The sequence below is a fragment of the Stegodyphus dumicola genome, chromosome 8, assembly GCF_044657685.1.
Source record: "Stegodyphus dumicola isolate Sdum_Otavi_A_Nest chromosome 8, ASM4465768v1".
Taxonomy (NCBI): domain Eukaryota; kingdom Metazoa; phylum Arthropoda; class Arachnida; order Araneae; family Eresidae; genus Stegodyphus; species Stegodyphus dumicola.
The window spans coordinates 20,738,371-20,760,121 of record NC_140775.1 but is presented as its reverse complement, the minus strand read 5'-3'; the positions used below and the strand labels follow the sequence as shown (position 1 = coordinate 20,760,121).

The window sequence follows — 21,751 nt, the reverse complement described above, 5'->3', positions numbered from 1 at the left end:
CGTGCTTAATATTGAGCATGATGAGAGAAGTAAGCATCGAGTTCATCAATTACTCGACATGCATGTGAATTGAGACCTTTTTATATAACTTTTTATGTATAATAAAGTTGTGTCTACCGTGCTTTGAAGGTATTATAAGGGTATGTGGTTTATCTTTGAAAGTTTGAATCACCATAATCAATAGGCGCCTTATCACAATAATCACCTTAATCAAAGTTACATTGTGCAGTCTAATTATAGGTAGCCCATAATTAAATCTTTTTATATTTTTAGTACATTTTATAATCCACTTATTTTTCTTCAAGAATACTTAAAATTACTCCAAAATATAATAAATATGGACAAAGAACATGTTAGAACAGAGATATAATGCTTCTTCAGACAAAGGCTTTTCGGTAATAAGATGTATAATTTCAGATTTGTTCATAGGCAGCCAGACATTACTGCGTCATAAAAGCTGGTTGAAGGAGTTGGCCTAAATGTTATAACTTTTCGACTTCACGCTAAATTGATATAAGAACTGACTAAGCACAGCGAAACAAACATGAACTGATATTCGGTCGACATTTTCACCGAGTCAGCTGCACATGTACTCATGCGTAACTTTACCTTCCCTGATTCTCTACGGCTTAAATCTTGTTGCACAGGTGTTATCAGGCTTAATGATTTTCAAGCCTTAAGATACAAAGCCTTGTGACCAAAAAGTTCTCGATCGAAAGAAGCCTTATTGTACAGAGTTTCACTTCTTAATAAGCTTAACTTGTTCCATATTTAAACTGTCAGGGGACTTATCATCTCGTTTATGAAAGTAGCTACTCAGTCGGAAAAAGTTTTCACAAACATATTATTTAAATTTTATCTTAACAATGCACATCTTACGTTTACAAATCAATCTGCGCTGCTTGTGAGATTTCAAGGTAATATAAATTATTCTCAAACCAAGTGAAAGATTTTTTCAAAGGTATGCAGGTTCAGCAAAGGTGGACAACAAAAAGTGTACTATTTTGTCAGTTATAGGAAGCAGAGTACGAAAATGGCAAAGGTACTGCGTCAGTGTGTTTAATTTAAACGAGACATGATGTTCAGTTTTTCAAAGAAAAGATTTTCACGTCGTTAAGAGGTACAGTGGAAAGAAACAAACAGCAGTCCTTACTTTCTGCTGGAGAGTCTTCCATCAATACCTATTAGCCGCGTGAGTGTAGCTGGTATAATGAGTGTAGCTGGTGAGTGTAGCTGGTATAATGAGTGTAGCTGGTGAGTGTAGCTGGTAGTGTAGCTAGGAATTTTGGTTTTTAACGTTTACTGTGAGCTCGTAGTCATTGTGTCAAAAAGGAAATCAATCTTCGATTTTTTTATGATTTAATTATTTTCTATATTCTTGAATGATTCTTTTTGGAACTATTTAAGAGTTACCTTATGGAAGTTGTATCAAAACTTCTGTTATTTTCTGCTATAAAAAGTAGGATACTATAAAATCGTACCGAAAATCTGAAATCATACATAAAAGTATCAATACATCAAATAGAAACAAATACTACTTAATTTTTTATAATTTCTTCCGTTTCTAGAAGACAACACTAATATGAAACAGTTAACCCATAACTAGATTTTTTTCTTCGAATAATGTACAAGCTTTCAAAACGAAATGAGTAAAATATTAAAGTATTATGTGAATAATTTATGATAGAAATTATGCACAGCCAGAAAAATTAAACTGCAGTAAGTTGTACCTCTACTCCATTCTTCCTGAACGGAAATGGCTAAATGGATAAGCCTGCTAGACTTTTTTAATCTGACATGAACTCAAATCCCGGCAAACAGACTGGCTTCTTAGAGTATTCGTGTTTTCCTCAGCAATTATGAACCTGTTTCTAGTAAAAAGGTCCTCCCTGAAGGTGTAACCTTCTTAGGTAGATAGCCTTTATGTACTTTGTTTTAATTAATTGATCTTAATTTTGAATAAGAAGGCATGAAGCAACGAAGTATGAAACGTCATGTAAGAAGCTCAAAAACTTAACCACGTTATAACAGACAATCGATCCACTTATTGTTAGCTAGATATAGTAACCTTACATTACGATGGCATGGGTGAAAAGAATACTGTAATTTGTTAGAAGCTTTACACAAATTACTTCTAACTTACTGTTATCATTCTCAAAATTAAAAGAAGGTATGAAATATTATTGATTGTAATGGAAACAGTTTATGCTCTAGGTTTATTCGAATGGTTTTTATAGTATTATAGTAGGTGTCGAAGAATTTTCTGTAGAAAGGCAGATTCGTCTAGCTGATACTTCAAGGGAAAAAAATATTACTTTCATTATCAGATCTTTCAGAATGTAGTAAAATTTTACTAAATATTAGAAAAATATTTCTTGCGTTAATTAATTCAGTAATCAAAGAACAAAGTAAACAACATATTAAAATTTTTTCGGATATTATTCTTTTTAAAATTAAGAAAACTGTTATAAGAGATAAGAATAACGCAGTTAATTTTACGATAGCCAATAAGCAACGTTGGTGCTGGTTTTCTATATAACGCTGTTTGACGGGTATTGTTGTACAGCGGTAAACATCCTTTTTGTTTGCCAATTAGAAAAACTTTCATTTTCTGGTCTCAAAAATGAAATATTATGTAAAATAATCTCGAAAACTTGAAATTCAGTATAAAGAATTTAGTATTAGTCTAATGCAAAGGGGTAGTGTTTTAAGACTGATCGCTCTTCATTAATTTCCTTTTATTTGTATCTTTTAAGTTATTGTTCCAAATTTAAAGCATTTCTTATTCATTAGTCACATTTCAAACGCCAAAATCCTATTATTGCCACAGCCGGCTCTATGGTTGCTGATTACCCAGACAAGTTAATTTTTTAATAATTTAATAATTGACAACTTTTCCTCTAATTGTAATCAATATTATTCCTTAAACAAATGCTTCCCTAATAACGTCCTTCTAAACAGCAGCACACTACTAGAAAATACTATTTCAGCAGTCATTTGTATGTCCATTATTCGTATAAACAAGTGAATATTTAGAATGAAAATTCTCATAACTGACTGTTTAACTAGCTCATATCAGAGCTTAACTTAATTCATTGCACAGAATGTATTTTAGTCTGTTAAGTATCTGTGTGTGTTGTTGTCTTGTGACTTATCTCACTTGTCTGATAGTAGCATCAGAACAAGCCCACGAAATTTATCATGGCAAGGAGGCAAGATTACGCCTGTCATTGGCAAGAGCGTAGGACACATACAGGTGACAGTACGTCTTTGCTCAGACCGCCCACAATTTTGAAAGAGAGCACCTCGGAGGGAGCGGATGGTTCCCTGGGTTTCCGACTCCTCTACCTCTACTACCAACCTCTTGAGAAGACTTCGACTCGCCGCATATTTAGAATGTCCCCATTCCGCGCAGACACTACACATTTATAAACATACATGTCTTCTCCGGGATTCAAACTCGGGCTGTTCGTTATCCTTTTCTAAGTATAATTATAGAAATATTTACGAGAAAAGAATCTAAAACTTCAGAAATTAGTTTGTTACTGCATTAATTTTATGTTAAAATCTTTTAATAAAATGGGAATATTTTTCCTAAATTGTCTTTACTTAGAATACCTATAATATATTGATCTACTTTAAATATTATTTTAAGATATGTTTCTGAAGGTGAGATGGAGTTTCTACGAACAAACCTTATAGTTCTATGGATTCCAGGAGTTGACAAAGTTTGAAGACCACTGTTGTAAAATAAAACCAGTTTGTTCTTTTAGTAAATACCTTTAGTATTTCGCACCAATATATTGATTTAACTACTAACTGGGCTGTAAGAAAATTTACGCAACGCAAATTCCTTTATTTATTCATAGTTAACTTGAACATTTATACATAGATTTTTTTTGCTCATTTATTTTATCAGTGTTTAAATATCCGCCGTTTCTGTATGTTGAACACTTATACACAACAATTCATGATTGAGAGAACTTTAGCTAATTTTTTGCTTATTATTGTCAAACAGAGTAGAAGTGTTATCAATATAACTGAGCCATACTAGGAAGTTTTAATATTTAAATAATTTAGATTCATAGAAATGCATTCAAATCCAGGCAAAAATAGATCTGAGAAGTTTTTCCATGGCTAATCCTTCAGTCTGAAAGTAATAACTGCTTTGGTAAATTAAATGCGTTTGTATGAGGTAACGCACAGTAAGTGAAGTTAACTCATCAATTTCGAAACGTGAGAAATAAAATTCCCGAAATTTAGTTCTAGCCATTTAAACGCACCTTTCACTACAAGACCGATGAATATTGATTTTAAATGAAATGAAACAATAGTGAAAGTTTAAGGAAGAATTTTTTTTTATTTGCCAACAACCTCTAGTAAATTTTTTGCTGTATAAGTATTGTTCATTAGTAAATAAAAAAGAGGTTAAATATTTAGCTAACGGGTATAAGGCAGAGATTAAATTCGAAACAATCGGGCAGAAATGGGTAGAAACAAATGAAATTTTCGCTTTTTTAGGCTTAGTCTGCTTCGTGTTCGTTCAGTAAATCTTGCCGCAGTTTTATTACGACTGTATGCTTGTACTTTTATGATTATAATTTCAGCTTTTTTTGACTCCAGGTGTTTTTGCATATTCCTACGTCATAGGTCGCCTTTTTCCCGCTTTCTTCGTCATGCACACTTCCACTTGTTTTCTTCTTCTATTCTTTCATCTTATAATTTTTCATTGCTTTAATTTTTGGTTTGGTTGTTTAATTTTCGATTCTATTCTTCTACGTCTTTTCTTTTTACCATGCCTTAATCCATTAAACATTTAAAAAAATTACGTCTCAAAAGACAGATACTTTTAAAATTACCTTTTATTTATCATAATGTAAACGTAAAACAATTATTTCCAATTTCATTCGTATCAAATGACATCAAAAATCATTTCACTGATATATAAAAATTCTCCAAAATTAAAAAGCTTTGCTCCTTGGAGTATCAGGCTATTCTGAAATAGGAGATGTAAAAAATGTGCAGTTCCTCGCTGGGACTCGAACCCTAGACTTTTCGAATATGCTTCCAATTACGTCACAAAGGCATGCGAAAAAGGAGGGCGAAAATACTTTATGTACTCCCATTTTAAAGGGTGACTGAGGATTAAAGAAGCCAATCGCCAAATCCTGGTGGTGACGAATTATCGTCCACTACCTTTTGTTTTGAAGCTCGGGCGCAACTGTAAAGTCATTAGGTTATTTTGAAGCAGGAGATGTGAAAAACCTGCAGCGCCATCGCCTAGACTCGAACTCTGGACCTATCGAATACGCGACGAGTAGCCTTCCAATTAAACCACGAAGGCATGCAGAAAGTAGAAACTACCTTATATCTTTTATAAATGATACATGTTGACATTCTCCAAAACAGAACTAAGCTACATAAAACTTCATCTTTAGTACATTTTTTCCTATTGTACGAAATAAAGCTTCACTTTTAACAATGCGGAATTATTTAATTAATAACGGGAAACTAAGTTAGGTCCGATATGTAATGTTAAATGTTAAACTTTTGAGCCATGTATATACTGACATTGATAATTTTCCCTTATATACAATGCTGGACATTAAAATTGAAGCACCATGAAAGAAAACAAATAGAAAAATGATATTTTTTGTACGTCAACAGTATGGCATGAAGACAAAATGGTTAAATTTGTAAGCAGCTTGGGGTTTTACAGGGGTGCGAAATTAATAGAAACAGCTGCCACAATTGGCAGATAAAACGGTCCTTACCCGGTTAGGCATGGAGTCGAACTGGGCTTGGATGATAGAAACGGGCAACTCATTCCATCCTGCTTCAAGTTTATGCCAAACTTCATCAACCGCATTAGCTGGAGAGGGGTGGCGGACCAGTGTCTCAGCAATCCATGATCGGATGTTTTCAATGGGTCAAAGATCTGGAGATGGTGCAAGCCAAGGCAGCAGTCGGACACCTTATGTATCGAGGAAGGTCAAAACACGGCGAGAAACATGTGGTCTTGTATTATCTTGTTGGAAGCTGGCGTTTGGCAGGTCTCGAAGAGGAAGCACAACTGGATGTAAGATCTTAGAAATGTACCCATCTGCGTTCAAATTACCGTCGATCCGAACTAGAGATGTGCGAGTCGTTTACCCAATGGCTGCACAAATCATCACACCAGGTGCAGGGCCCCTATGCCGATATCGAATGCAAGCAGGTGTCGTATGATCTCCTCGAAGCCTCCAGATACATATACGGCCATCAAAATCTTGCACGTAGAGCCGGGACTCGTCTGAAAAGACGAAACTGTGCCACTCCTGTCTCCAGCTTTGTCGATCGGCGCACCAGAGTCGCATCTCTCTCAAGGAATTGTCGAGGGAAAACCCGACGGAATGGTCGCCATGCTGATGGTCCACGCTGCTACAAACGTCGATGCACTCACTGTACGAGCGGATAGGTCTGTTCTCCCGAGCGTCAGTCATGGGAGGGCTTTGACACCCTGCATGCCGCTGAATATTACCCTCAATAACCAATAATCCATTGATTCCATATTTGCATAACATTGGTTGGATGTCGACCAGTGCGACCGCCGACATCGCGAAACGATAATCGGGACTTTCGATAGTCAACAATCCTACCTCTATCGGATTTAGAAACTTGCTTGAAGCATTTCATCTTCTTAATTGAGGCATAACACAATATTCTGAGCAAATTCGGACCTTACAAAGCGCTTTCCGAATGAGAAATCCACTGTACAACTTTTCTTTTATGCAGTGCTTCAGGTGTCGTTTCTCCCTCCTATGTTGTCTAAATACGCTAAAATACTAATCATTAATGGCCCAGCAGTATATATACTGACATTAATCATGTACTCTTAGTGATTCCGTTTTTGCTATTTTATATCATACGTAACAATGTACAACTTTTCTTTTATGCAGTGCTTCAGGTGTCGTTTCTCCCTCCTATGTTGTCTAAATACGCTAAAATACTAATCATTAATGGCCCAGCAGTATATATACTGACATTAATCATGTACTCTTAGTGATTCCGTTTTTGCTATTTTATATCATACGTAACAATCGAACCCAAAGGGAAAGTTTCAAGGGATATTCAAATTGCCCCTTCTTTCCATGTACTCCAATATCACATCCCAAAACAGAAATTATGTTTCGTGAATTATATTACTTATGCAGAAAATTATAAATAAAAAAACTAAAAATGTGCGTCGTTGAGTTAAATTTGCGTTGAACACTCATGCATACAAATTATAGCACTCTGTAATTTTTATGTCATCAAATGTTTATTCTTTTTATTTCTTGAAATTTTTATTTCCATTTTAAACAGGATAGTGTCGAAAGTTTGTTTTAAAAGTGATGATAACGTGAGGAAAATTTCATTGTTATCTTAATAGTTTATCCCTTCTGAGTATTATTCGTGTATTGTCAAAACAATTTGAATTTCAGGAAGTAATCTAAAAAAAGTTTAAATAATTTAATTTTTGACTTCCTTGAAGTAGAAATAAATGATTTGATGATACTACAAAATGAATTTGGCGTGTTTTCCTTATAGTCATCTGGGATAGAAGGGGTAAAATGTATTTTTTTTCTTCTTGTGGCGATAAGCCAACTTTTCTCATGAATAAGGAAGCTGAAAATTGAAATTCATTTTCAAAACATTCAGATGACAAAAATTTGAGTGACTTTGAAAATCGGGTAGTCATAAGTAATGATTACTGATGCAAAGCTCGAATGAAAAATATGTTTTGAAGATTTTTTAGTTCTTTTTAGTGCCATTTTGTGAGTTGAATTCAAAACGGAAGAGTTTATTACTACTTTCCTTATAAATTATGAGTACTAGCATAGTTTTCAATTTATGGTTTTAAAAGAATTTTATAAAAAAACTAAACTAACTAAACTCGCCGGCACAATCAGCCCTTAGAGAGCTATGGCCGGCTACGACCTGATATCTGATTTCTAGACCGTGGCCTCCGGGGTGCTTGTGCATCTTTGCCTCGTCAAGTGGTCAGAAACGAAGCTTATAATCTGAAAATTAACAAAACCCAAGGATTATGAATAAAAGATTTATGGAGACTGAAACATTAATTTGCTTCTTGTTCAGTAGGTTTTCTATATTAAATCTTGTGTTTAATATATGTGCTGACAATATAACAGAAATTAAGACTGAATGCAGTACCAAAGAGTCCGGGTTCGAGTCTCGTTAAATTGACAAATAACTACGTAAAGACCATCACCGGTACTACGTCTTGTTATTTTCAAAAGCACTATTATGAAAGTGAGCAAATGTTTATAGTTTTAACAATTCAGATATAAAGTCTTCATTTGGTATTTTAATATTTACTAAAAAATTTACCAGTAGCAAGTTACAGAACTCGATTTATGTCTTCGAACTATAAGTTTATTTCTAAGAACAATAATAAAAAAAATATATATATTATCACTGCAATGGAAAAATACCAGAAGCAAATACTGATACTAACATTTTTACAAAACGTTTTTCCCCAATGGCAGATATGCACATCACTATATAAGGAATGATATTCAAAAATTAATTCCATATCTCTAGTTTGAATTTCATGAATATGCAAATTCACAGAAGCTTTTAAAGGCAATGTTGGTATATATTTTACGTCTAACATTGAAAGCAAAATAATCAAAAGGCGAATCGAACTTAATTAACAATTTCAGATTATTTAATTCACAAAAAAGACCAACATCAAGCACAGAAAACTGTAACAAGTATTTTCATTTTTGTTTCTGGTATTGCAAAATAAAAACTTCATACCTGTAATAACGCTTATTAACTTCTTATTTATAGGAAAGCTTACTAGCGTTACATTTACAGATTAAAGCTTATTGGTAAAGCAGTAGTTTCGGTTTCTTATCGCGCTATCCTTTAAGTTTGCTGAGTAACGTCCTTTTTCCTCTGCCTGCTATATGAACTGAAGAACTGAATTCTTTTTGCAACCATGTATTTAATGAGCAATCTGACAATAAATATGCTATTTTAAAATTTCTTCAAAATCCTCTATTTGTAAGGAATTTAGCTCATATATTAAAGTAAAATTACGCTCCCTTTCTAAGAATGTAGAGATCATTAGATTCTTTCCGAAGCATAAAACTTTAAAAAATTAGCTGTGCTCTTAACGATATTTGAATCATTAGATTATTTTGATGCAGAAAACATGAAAAATAAGCAATACCCTCACCGAGACTCGAACCTGCACCTCTCGAATACGCATCGAGTGTGCTACCGTTACACCACGAAGGCATGCACAAAGGAGGGAGGAAATGCCTTACATACTCCCCCTTTTAAAGGGCGACTGGGGATTAGGGGACCCAATAGCCAAATCCTGGTGATGAAGAGTTATCATCCACCACCTTTTAGTTCGGGCGCCAGTGTAGAGTCATTAGGTTATTTTGAAGGAGAAGGCATGAAAAAAAAGTAGTGCCCTCGCCGGGACTCGAACCTGAGCCTCTCGAATATGCGCCGAGTGTGCTACCAATACACCACGAAGGCATGCAAAAAGGAAGGAGAAAATGCATTACAACACGGAATTTCCGATTTACTTGCTAGACATGCTAACCATTACGGACGGTGGACCACTGATGAGGGATTGGGATAATTCCTTAGATTCTTTCCTACTTAAATGGTGACTGCGTACAGGCATGAAATCCAATCGAGCAAATTCATCAAGTGACGAATTAGTTCACTGCAGTTTTCTCGCCACTATAGAGATTATTAGATTTTTCTCGGAGCAAGGGACCTCAAAAATCATCTTTTCGTCGATAGCATTCAAACCCCGCATGTTTTAAGTTGCTATATAAACATAATAAACACTTTCACCATGGAAACACACGCGTAGTAATACAGTAATTTCGGTAGGAGGCACCAGACTTTAGTCGTGAAACCGACGACATGTCCCTGCAATCAATGATCTACCAATACGAAGAATTTGTATTTGTTAGAGAAGTATACTTTATAAGCAATAAAATATTGACGAACTCACCATGCCATTTAGCAACATATTTCTTCGAATAATTAATAATTTAGTACGATGGAAAGGAGAACCTAGCTTTTGAAATCCAAATTTAATTTAATCAAACTTTTTAGAATGTTTTGAAAATTGTTGGAGGAATGATAAGTAAAATTATTTTGATAAAGTATGATAAGAAAAAGCAGAAAGTAAATAGAAGGTAGACAATGAAGATGACAAGATGCGGTAACAAGAGACATACTAACTGAGGAAAAAAATCAGGATAAAACAAAAAAATGGAAAATAAAATAGGAAGTAAACAGTGAAGACAATAAGTTGCGATAAGGAAAATGTCGATTGTTTAGCATACAAAACAGGAAAAATTACTATCTGCTTATAATTATATCTTCATATTTATGCTGTCTGTGAAATAAACTTTCGACTGGTTTGAAACAATGAGAAAGAAAATTTTAAATCTTTTCAAACTTGTAATCTATTATGCATTATAACTACAGATAGCTGTTAAGCTATCTGCAGTTAAAATATTCATTGTCAACGCGCGATGATAAGCAAAATACACAAATCAGAAACTACCTTGAGCTTTGGCTCTTGCAAAAATTGAAATTTTGAAATTAAACTTTGATCAAAACCAGAATGAAAATCCAGAAAAAAGCAGAAAGAATTAAACATATCTTAAACACTGTGAGCAAATAAAAAAATTCTAGATATAGGTCATTATTATTATTCCTGTTTAAAGGAAGAGGAATAAATATTTTTTAATGTTTATGAAGATCTAATGAGAGCGTTACATTCTGTTTGGAAGCTATAATTCTGTCCAAACCTGTACAAAATCATAAGACTATTCAGGTATATTCTGTTTTAAGCTTTTGTAATAAGAGATGGTTAATAAAAAAATGTCTGTATATTGTCGCATAGCCCGTTAGACTTTTCGAAGCAGAAAACACAAAAAATTAACAATTTCCTTCCAGAGTTCGAATTTCCGATCTTCTGCCTGATAGCCGGATGTGTAACCACTTACACCACGAATGAAGCACCAGAGGCTGAGAAATTAAACACTGCTTATTAGCTTGTACTGCGTTCGAACTGAGGGAAACGGATAGGCTGCATGTTTGCTTTGCACGGTTTCCAGTGCGAAGCATGAATACGAGCCAGTGTCTTTTAGAAAGACTTACCAGAAGGTATTCTTTCTCTTAGGCTGATAATCCTCGTGAGCTTTGATATATTCAAATAATCAAACAAATTCCAGAAGAAGGCATATAGAGACTAAAAGGGAAATTTTTTTAGTGTCACAAAGAACATTATCATTACTGGCTGAGGATATTAAGCAGATACAAAGAAGCCAAAAACGTTCTTGTCATTCGCTGTCAGCATTGAGTCTCATTTCAATCTCTGTCAGTATCCAGCATAATTTATAAAGCCTCTGCAGCTGGAAACTTCCTAGCTATAAAACTTGGGGGGGGGGCTGTCTGGGACACAGTTCGTAAGTCTATGGGTGTGTGAGTTCATGCCGCATGTTTACCTCATTTTCGAAGAATTTCCATTCCAAAGAAAATTTTACAGGGAAAGTAACAGGTGGCAACAGGTGGGAGTTTGTCTGGTTAGTACATGTCTCCCAGCCAAGTCGCAAAATGGTATCCCTAGTTGTCCTTTCCACGTATAGATCTAGCGTTGTCGTAAAGGTATACAAAATCTTTCAGAATTAATCGACGTTGGCCGACGCTCTGCAGCAATGCATATTGCACCCATTGCAATTGCAGCGAGTAAAGGTCTTATGTGATGGTATGGTCTAGTGTTAGTAGCTCGTAATGCACCTTTTTGCAATTAGTCCCACAGACATCTCGTGAGGTCTTGATGTGTGACACATAGGATCACGTGGAGACAACAAACGTTTAGTATGCTTGGCAGTGTCATGCTAGTCCCCTTTTCCGTCACTCATGAGCTCTCAGTTAAATATGAGTGTCTTGCGATGCCGAAACAGCAACGATAAACAGGATGTCGCTCGTTGAGTCCTTGTTGGCTGCGAACAGTATGGGGGTATCCACATGTCCAATTTGTGAGCTTTCCTTATGCGGTGAAAGTGAAGTCCCACTCTTTCCTCGGAAACCTGAAAGCGTTCAACAAATTCACTACACATTTGATTACTATCCTTCTCAATGGCTACCTTGAAGGGCCTCGACATTTAACACATGTGGTCGCTCACTGTGGTGGATCATGGTAAAGGCTAAAATTTCCCTACTTGAACATCTGAAACCAATACTTGGTTGTGCGTTCGTTCAGAGAATCCTCCGCAATTGTTGAGGTATTTGACGATTTGATGAGGCTGGTAACGGGCTCATTTTTAAAGTCATATAGCAAACCAAAGTGAACGAGCTACTTCGGTAACTTGATTTATAGCATACCGGATAAGCTGCGATTGTTGTGTGTGCCCGACATACCTATATTAGTGCAGGTAAATAGCTACACAAATCCGCCACCGTTTTCACTGATTGTGATCGCTTCACCAAACGAGACGTCAAAAATGGCACGAATGGTTTTGATTACCATGTAAAAGTAAACGTGGTGAGCTTTGATGTTCATGATAAATTTCATTTGTGAACATTTTTTTAACCGAATACAAAAACTTCAAGGTTAAGAGATGAGTTATACTCTGAACTTTTTTTTTTGCCTACGCTGTAACTAAAGAGGTAAAAATGGAATAGATTTTATTCTTCAGTCTTCGTTCCTAAACAATTAAAGATGTAAAAGCTTCTGTTTGGAAGTGAAAATATTTTTACAAGATAGGTTTTGACTAAAAATGTTAAGGAAAAACGTGATTTTCACGTAAGTAATTTTATGATGTAAAAACGTCATGAAAAAGACAATTTCTCTGAAGCAGCCAACTTGGAGGAAAAAGCTGTATTTAAAAAAATTAACTATGAGAAATAGTAATCCCAGATAATGCTAAATCTTTCCATTTAAGAATATAGTCTGTCTTATTATGTCTGTCTGCCTTATTCACATATACTTAAACCGCTCAGACAGTACAGTGGTTAGGGTAGCCTACTGCCGTAGCAAAGGGCCAGTGTTCGAATACCGAAGAAGGCAGTTATGTTTGTAAACGTATAATGTCTGTGCAGCATAGGGTCTATTTTGCCTTTTTCGACATTAAGTGGTTGCCATTTTATTATGGAGGCATCTAATAGCTGGCTTCCGTTACCTCCTATGAAGAGACGGACAGATACAACCATGTCTTTCCCGGGATTCAAACCCGGGCCTTTGAGGATTGTAGTCAGCTTCTCTAACCACTATACCATCTGGCATGCACTCTAAATATGCTGCGAGCCAAAAGTCTTCTCGAAAGAAAGAAACCGGAGGTCGGAGATCCTTGGATCTGTCACACCGGGGTGCTTTCTATCAAAATTGGGGACAGAACTGAGCGAAGTCGTACTGTCACCTGTATGGTGCTCAAGTCTCTTGCCAACGACAGGCGCAATCTTGCACTTCTTGCCATGATGAATTTCATGGGCTTATTCTGATGCTACTATCAGACAAGTGAGATAAGTCACAAGACAACAACACACACAGATACTTAACAGACTAAAATACATTCTATGCAATGAATTAAGTTCAGCTCTGATATGAACTAGTTAAACAGTCAGTTATGTAAATTTTCATTCTAAATATTCGCTTGTTTATACGAATGTATAATAGCTTTAATAATGGACATACAAATGACTGCTGAAATAGTATTTTCTGCAGTACATAGAAATCAAGACACTCAGTAGTGTGCTTCCGTTTAGAAGGATGTTATTAGGGAAGCATTTGTTTAAGGAATAATATTGATTACAGTTAGAGAAAAAGGTTGTCATAATTCCTCCTAAAAGCTTTGTGAAAGATCTGACCTAGAGGTGCTCATATATCTTATTATCTGACCTAGAAATACTCTATATCCCATTACACGAGAAGTATATTTTATTCTGGTAAATAAGTATTTCTTGTTCAGGTAAATAAGACAATGTTTTTATTGAATTAGATGAAACTACGACTCTTATCTAAATACATAAATGCTAACGAGAGATCTCGCATTACACCCTGCAGATTGTACATGGTTCTTTTTCAGATAAGGAACGTTTTTGAGATTTTACTGACATATATCTAATTCTTAGTTTACACAAGGGATGGAATTCTAAGATCTTGTATTTTTCTTTTTGCCCCACCATTTTCTCGAAAAGACTTTGGGATCAATACATTTTAAATTCCCATATTTCAAGAAAACAATGCTGTCAAAAATACCTGCACTTTATTTAGAATACAAATCTAGATCCGTCGGTGGTTTGAGTGCCAAAATAACTGGAACTTTGCTCATTTATATGAAGGCTATATTAACAGTATTTTAACAATCAATATTTGTTTTAGTTAAAGTTTCTTTCTTTTCCTATTTCATCTCTCCCCATCATGGGAATGAAGATGAGTTTTAGCAGAAACAGAACTTCGTGTATCTAAATCATACTTCGTTACTGATTGGACTATGATCGAGAAAGAAACAAGACTAATTAGATATTCACAGTTTTTTATTGTGTACCTGCTTCTATTCTTCATATTGTTACGAAATGTCCAGCCGCGGTAAGATAGCTTCCTCGCAAAGTGGGTTTAGGATTGCCAGAAAATAGCAAGGGAAGGCAGCATTACCATATTTGGTGAAAAATCACCTATTTGGCGACATCTGGCGACAAAATTTGCGATATTCCATAGGCGGCTGGAGAATCTTCTAGAACGAATTCTTACCGGTTTGGAACAGAATGTTTTCGAAGGCATCCCAAAAGCTATCCTGCACACGGAGTCAGTCAGTTAATAGTCAGTGAGTCTATCGCAAGTCTATCGTATGTCTCGTCAGAGTCTCTTAGTCGATCCTGAGTCTATCGAAAGTCTCGTAGTCTATTGAGTTGATCATCAGTCTAGTGTCGAGCTGGTTGTCGAGTGTATCGCGAGTTGTTGCATCAAGAGTGTGCATCGTTGAGGGTATCGAGTGCACCGCGAGTTGTAGCGTGGAAAATCTCGAGAGTACGTAGAGTTCCGAGAACAACCGAACCAAGTTGGAAACTGTAGTGCTTTGCCGTGAAGTTGTCTTCACCATTATAGCCTGATAACCCAAAGCCTGTGTTGCTGATTGTTCCAGCGTGTTTTTCGTAATTTTTAGACGACTGTAAACGTGTTTTTGGACCTGTCCTGAGTAATACTGGCTAATAAATTGTGTTTCCATTCTTCATCAAGCGTTGTCGTTAATCACTCCAAATCCACAAACCCGTGCAAGAACGCAACTGATACCTAAGCGTAAGAAAATCTCCCAGATTTGTAAAATTTGTTGCATATGAATTTATTTAGACTTAACGAAATGATCAAGAGAGTCATCTAATCGAGGCCTTCAGCTTGACTAGTTAAGTATTACTACTGAGTTCCATATTCAAAGATTCGTTTCAGTTACTTCGGAATTATTTCTAATTCTCTTTCTTTTGTAGCAAGACTCATATTACTATAAAAAGACTTGGTTTATATTGAAATAAAATGCAATTCAAATTCGTCTGGAAATTAATTCTTAACTTTCATCCCGAAAAGCTGTGACTAATTCAAATTAAGCATTAGAATTTTTCAAAAGAACGCCTTAAAGCCATAATTCACAGTAACGGGCTTCTTTTCTCATCTAACTTACATACAGAGGTTTAATAGAATATTTCTTCCGGAGGAAACAGGACGTAATACAACAAAGACTCAAATAGGTGGTACTCTAGTGAATAGGCGTTGGCGTAATCAGATGACAGTTTGGTGTATGTTTTCAGACAAGACAATCATAAAGTGTGCATAAGGATGTCCTAGATTATTTTTTCTTCTAATTTTACAAGGCATTCGTATTCATTTTAAATATATTTTGCTACGTTTCACAGATATCCTCCAGTGGTAAACTGCAATTAAACTGGGGACGGAATACTAACTATTGAAAAATTTCAGCTTAGAATGTATAAAAGAAGGAAGAATCAAAGCAGAAATGAGTGACAGCTTTTCATCCAGCTATTTAAAAGTAAGTTTGATTTCAGCAGCTTCTTCAGCATTCTACTTAATAATGATGCAGTTCTTCTTTATTATGTTAATTTAAAATTTTATATCAATATTAAAATGTTAACCGATCAGTAAACCACAGTAATTTAACTAATTTGATGCACATGCATGATATTTAATTGCTTATCTATCTCTGTCGAGCTGTTTGTTACTTAGATATATAGACATAGTCGTTGAGTGGGAAGACTTTGAAAGCGAGTTTAAAAACATGATTTAAATTAATCTGTAAGATTGTTTCATAAAATTCAAGAGTAGGTAGAAGAAGAAAAAGGTATTTTATTAAATATCGTTTGCACTTCGTTTTAATATAAGTACTCTTTCGAATTTCATTTCGTCTGAAATTAGGAAATATTGTTTTTTTCTTTCAAATGCACATAACCTGATATAATTATTACCTATGATTAAATATATATTATTGAGATGTCTTTGCACTCTAAAGCTTATTTTCTTATTTGCACTTTTAAAAGACAGTTTGTTACCATCTGCATTCTATTTAAATTTGAAAAATTCATTGTTTTTGAAATCTGACAGCTGTTTTGGGTTTCTATGTTTTGTAGATGTAACTAAACCCTTAACTACTATCAGATAAATTTTTTCAGATCTTTTCTTCTTCTCATATGTGCTTAATCATTTTGATTTCCTTGCACGAATGTATGAATGAAAAATGTATTCTGTGGAAACTGTTCAGTTCTTCTCCTGATGCGCAAGTTACTGTTCCTTTACCAGAAACTCGAACAGAAAATCTAACACCATTTATGTAATAGGCATAGATTTTGGCGAACCGTTTTATTCCTAAGGTGACGGAAAAACATCTATTTTTTACATCTGTAATACTGCGAGCTTTTCATTTGGAATTTGTTGGCAGCATGACAACAGAAACGTTTCTTCTTGAGTTCTGATGATTCATTGCTATCGAGATCTGCTCTCGCAAGTCTAAACTTGAACTCAAAAACTTGTGGACTGTCAATAGTTATCCGAGAGTGAAATATTTTTACGCCTTCACAGAATTCATTGGTCCTATATTGCTGAGAATGCTGCATGGTGTAGTAGCTTTTAATAAAAGACTAATATGACCTATACAAAAAACTTTAAGAGCTTTTTCCAAATTACAAGAACTGTGCCTCTAACTCCAGCTCATTGGCGTAGAGTGATTTGTTTACCTTCTGCGAGACTTAATTTTGATTCTAATTTAGTTAACAGGAAAATGCTGATTAAAAGATTTAATTACTAACCAAGATTGGTAACTATATTTTGAAATAAACGGGAGAAAGAATATTTTTTGATGTTAAGATTTCTTCACTGTGCGAAGCCTACGTGTAAAATATTACTGAATTTAAAGTTAGCAATATTGTATGTATTGATGATGATAGGATACCTAAGCATTTTTGGAAATTATGGAGGGTTGTTGAAGTATTTACTGGTAGAGACAGAAAATTAAGATCTACTTAAAATTAAGATACTGCAAGAAATTAAAACTGGCACATCTGTCATTTTATATAATCTCGCATTTGTAACTTTTATATAATCTCGAAAGAAAGGAAAACATTTACTTGTTTATTGTTTGTTTATTAATCTCAACTATTGTTACAAGATTCCATATCTGTGATGAAAGTCGTATTATGCATGAAAAATGTAAATTGTCAATTTTCTGCAGATTTTATTCCTCATTGTAGGTATTTGTTACTTGCTTAAAGGTCAATGATTCTGTATGTATTGTTATGATAGTTTCTTGTGTATATGTCAATGGTTGGAATTGAACATTGTAAGAATTTATTTATGATTACTGTTTGAACTCCTGATCATTCGGGAAAGGGTAGTATATCGGAACAAAAAAGGACAGATGCCACGTGGAACTATGCGTCTGACTTTGGAAAACCGTCGCATTTGAGACAGCGAACAGTTTGAACGAAAATAAGAATGTGAAAAACGAGTCAACACTTGATGCATATGTTTTTTCCTCTTTGTTTGGTAGTGTTTTCATGAAGTCAATAAAATATGGTTTGGACATAATTAACATCTTGGACTACATCGATGTCGTCTGACAGGTAAAGGAAATTCAGTTATTGAAGTTTGAATTGTTCGAATATTTGAATGCTAAACTAAACCTAGACTTGAAACTTTCGGTAGCATCAACCCTCATTCTGTGTAAGCGCGCACGAAGATTCCTTCCAGAAAGCATAAAATAGTTACAGTCGGCATGTGTTATTATTATCCTTTAAGCACAGATAAAGAGATCTTATCTGCTTTAAGAGCCGTTACTACCGAAATGAAAACTGCATTATGTTATTACAAGTTTTATTTCTAAAAGTTTTATTAGATTTACCTATTTCTTAATCTAAGCATTTATTTTATATGTGATACTTTTGAATAAAAAATTAGTTTAAATAGCTTTTGGTAAGTTTTTTTTTCGGTTTATTTAACTATGGCAAAGCCCACGAGGGCTATTTGCCTAAGAGGAGACATGCTCTCGTGGAGGGCTTTCTAAGAGAAACTGGATCGTATATACGTTACACATGGTAAAAGCCACCACGAAAAGAAACCGAAAAACCATGCAGTCAACCCGTTCGCGGGGTTCGAAACTTGGACCGAGCTTCCTGTTTTCAGCGACTTTACTGCTCGGCAGCTGATGGGCTAAAAAGCTTTTGAATACTGGTCAACCATAAAAAAACTTTCCCGGTATATGAACTCCTAGCGGCTTATCTTCTCAATCAATCGGAATGAAGTTTCATAAATTATTATTTGAAGATATGCGCTCGAGGTTTTGATTTTAAATAATAGAGTTTTGACGGTTACGGTTACAATGAAAAAAATTCGGATTTTTCGATGACAGCAACCAGTTTTTCTGGCGCAAACTGATCAGCACATTGAAAAACCATAAACGGAGTTGGAACGATACACCTACGACGAAAATTGCCTGCTTAAAACACCTACAAAAGAATATTCTAAAGAACCAATGACAGGACGAGAAACACGAGGGAAAAAAAACTTTTATTTCAATTACAAGTTTTAAACGTGTACAACGTTTCAAGATAGAGTTATCTCTCGTAACTTTGCAGTTTCCTGCATGAGATTTAATTACATTAAATGCATGGGATTTGTCAGAAATGAAAGATGCCACGAAACGTGAAATTTTACAGATTATTTCTGCGATATAACTTGCGGTATTATTATCAACAGTCTCTCGCATGCAATGCGTTATCATCAGAGAATGTACACGTTGATAATTTGTAATTCCAATAAAAGTTTTCTTGCTGTCCTCTCTTGGGTTTTCATTGGTCCTTTACAAAGCTCTCTTTAGCAGATGTTTTACGCCTGTAATTTTCTTCATATGTCTGTCGCTAACGCCATTTACTATTTTTCAATGCGCTGAACAAGTCGCGCAGGAAAAAGTGGGTGTTGCTATTCGAAAATTTCGAAATATTTTCAGTGCAACCGCAACTGTGAGAGCTCTATTATTTTAAATCATCACAATCTCGAGCGCATACCTTCAAATAACAATAGCTGAAATTTCATTTCAATTGGTTGAGCGGAAAAGCCTCTAAGGGATCATATATCGAAGAAGTAGTTTTTATGACCATCCCTTTTTTGTATTTGCGACACCTTTTTGCTTTTTTTACCTCTACGTGGTAGTATTTATACATTTCAAGTATTTTAAGCATATATCCAGGGAAACCCTTAGTGTAATGTAATCTCAATTACAGCATATTGCGTTTTCACTTTCATAGATTTGAAATGAAATTAACAACTGGGAAGCTGCTACAACAGGAACTATATACGCTAAATTCTACAAACTACAATCTTTAGCAACTTAAACACAGAAATCTCATGTTAATCTCACCTATAGGTACTTTTTGAATAAGGTTATTTAATTATGTGTAAGAATAACATAGAACAAGCTTTTCAAAAACTGAATAATCATCATGCCCAGTCCGATTTATTATGAACCTTTTGTTTCCGATCTAAATTTAAGGAACCTAGAAATGCTTGAGTTTAATTTTTATCTTAATTTACCCTAATCGGATCCTCTAGCATTTTCGGAAAGTTTTTGTTTTATATTTGACTCAAAATTACTAATAAAATAATGTAAATTTTATTAGAAATTAATAAAATATTAGTTTAAAATACAAAATTAGAAATAATATAATTACTAAAGAATTAATAAATTAATATAAAATAAAATATTAGTTAAAAAACAACTTGTTAGAAATTAATAAAATATTAGTACTAGAATTAAGAGTTTTTGAGTTTTGTGTAAATTTATTTCATTATTACTAATTTTTGATGTATGCCCACTCCATGATTCTCAGTTTTGATTTATTACATTGTTCTTCATAATTTCTTTCCGTTAAATACCCTTTTGAATTCCGCAACCATCATATATGTTAAATAGAATATTTAAAATATGCTTTAAGATAATTTATTACTTAAAATTTTAAGCATGCTTAAAGTTTCAGGAAACTTAACCAAAAAATATATTATTTAGATTACCTACGTACTATTTACCTATTACCCCTTCAACACACTAAACTGACATACGCGAAATTATGCAAAATGCATTTAAGTGATTCTTGACAAGTTATGATGTGATATTGCAAATTACTTCCAATGCTGCAAAAATTTATTCTTAACATTTGAATATATTACTTTTAGAACAGTAATTATGATCGAAAAGTATATAATTTTGATAAAAAATGAATAAATCTACTCATAATTTTAACACAGTGAATAGGATTCTGTGGACCTTACATTAAAACGTTTTCGGAAGCTTAACACTTTTGTTTTGAAAAAGTAACATCAATCCTTAAACACAAAAGCTTTAAAAATAACAATTAAATCACAAACAGTAAAACTTTTAAAAGATCAGTCTTTTCTATAAAAGTAACCAGAACTTCTGATATCGAATTGAACTTACCATAATAAGGTACTAATTAGATGTTGCCAAATGATGTTTATTTAATCTATGAAGTCCTTAAAAAGCGGTTCAAAGCAAGAAAAAAAAATAAAAGAATAGCAGCTTATGTACTACAAAGCAACTATTGATTTCTTTAAATGCAATCGTACCAATAGACGGAATGTTATGATAATGTCAGTGGAAACACTTGCCTGATAAAGAAAGGGCTGCATTAAAATTCAGACTTGCACCACTGAATTGTTTACCATTGTGCGTGCGTTTCGTGATTGGTAATCATTTATTTTGTGAGAAGAAAGTCTGCCATCCGCAATTCCTTTGAATAAAATGGCATGTGTTACGTCATTTGATCACCTACCTACTAAAACGCTAAGCATTGGTAACTATCTAAATAATGGAAAGAATTAAATTTTTTTCTTATTAACTGCATTGACGTTTTTGCTGAATTTCCGGGTGTAAATGTAATGTTAGTTATTAGAGTTTTGCATATTTTGTGTTCTATTGTTTTGACAAAATTCAAACTTCTATAATTTGGAGAGGGTTTCATTGTCTTACCATTACTTGATAGTAATCAACAACATCTCAATTCTGGAGAAGAGTATATGCAAGGTTTTTGACGGATGAATTAAAGTAATTGGTAATACAGAAACACTGCGCTGCTTTAACTTGGGGATTGAAAACCCTCTAGTCACCCGGTGATTAATGGCCTTGATGGTCATTAGCGGCCTTTATCAGCC

At 34.3% G+C, this 21,751-nt stretch overlaps 1 protein-coding gene across 2 annotated transcripts in view; it reads right to left on the bottom strand.

Moving 5' to 3' along the window:
* Positions 1-21,233, bottom strand: part of LOC118189431 (acetylcholinesterase-1-like) — a 43,904-nt gene extending 22,671 nt beyond the window's left edge. Inside the window, exon 1 of one of the 2 annotated variants that reach the window (XM_035360027.2) lies at positions 21,018-21,233. In XM_035360027.2, coding sequence (XP_035215918.1) covers positions 21,018-21,020 — 3 coding nt within the window. In that variant the 5' untranslated portion in view covers positions 21,021-21,233. Of the gene's footprint in view, positions 1-10,027; positions 10,151-21,017 lie in introns of those variants that run through there. The other variant, XM_035360025.2, reaches the window with a different exon arrangement.
* Positions 21,234-21,751: the final 518 nt, after the last annotated feature.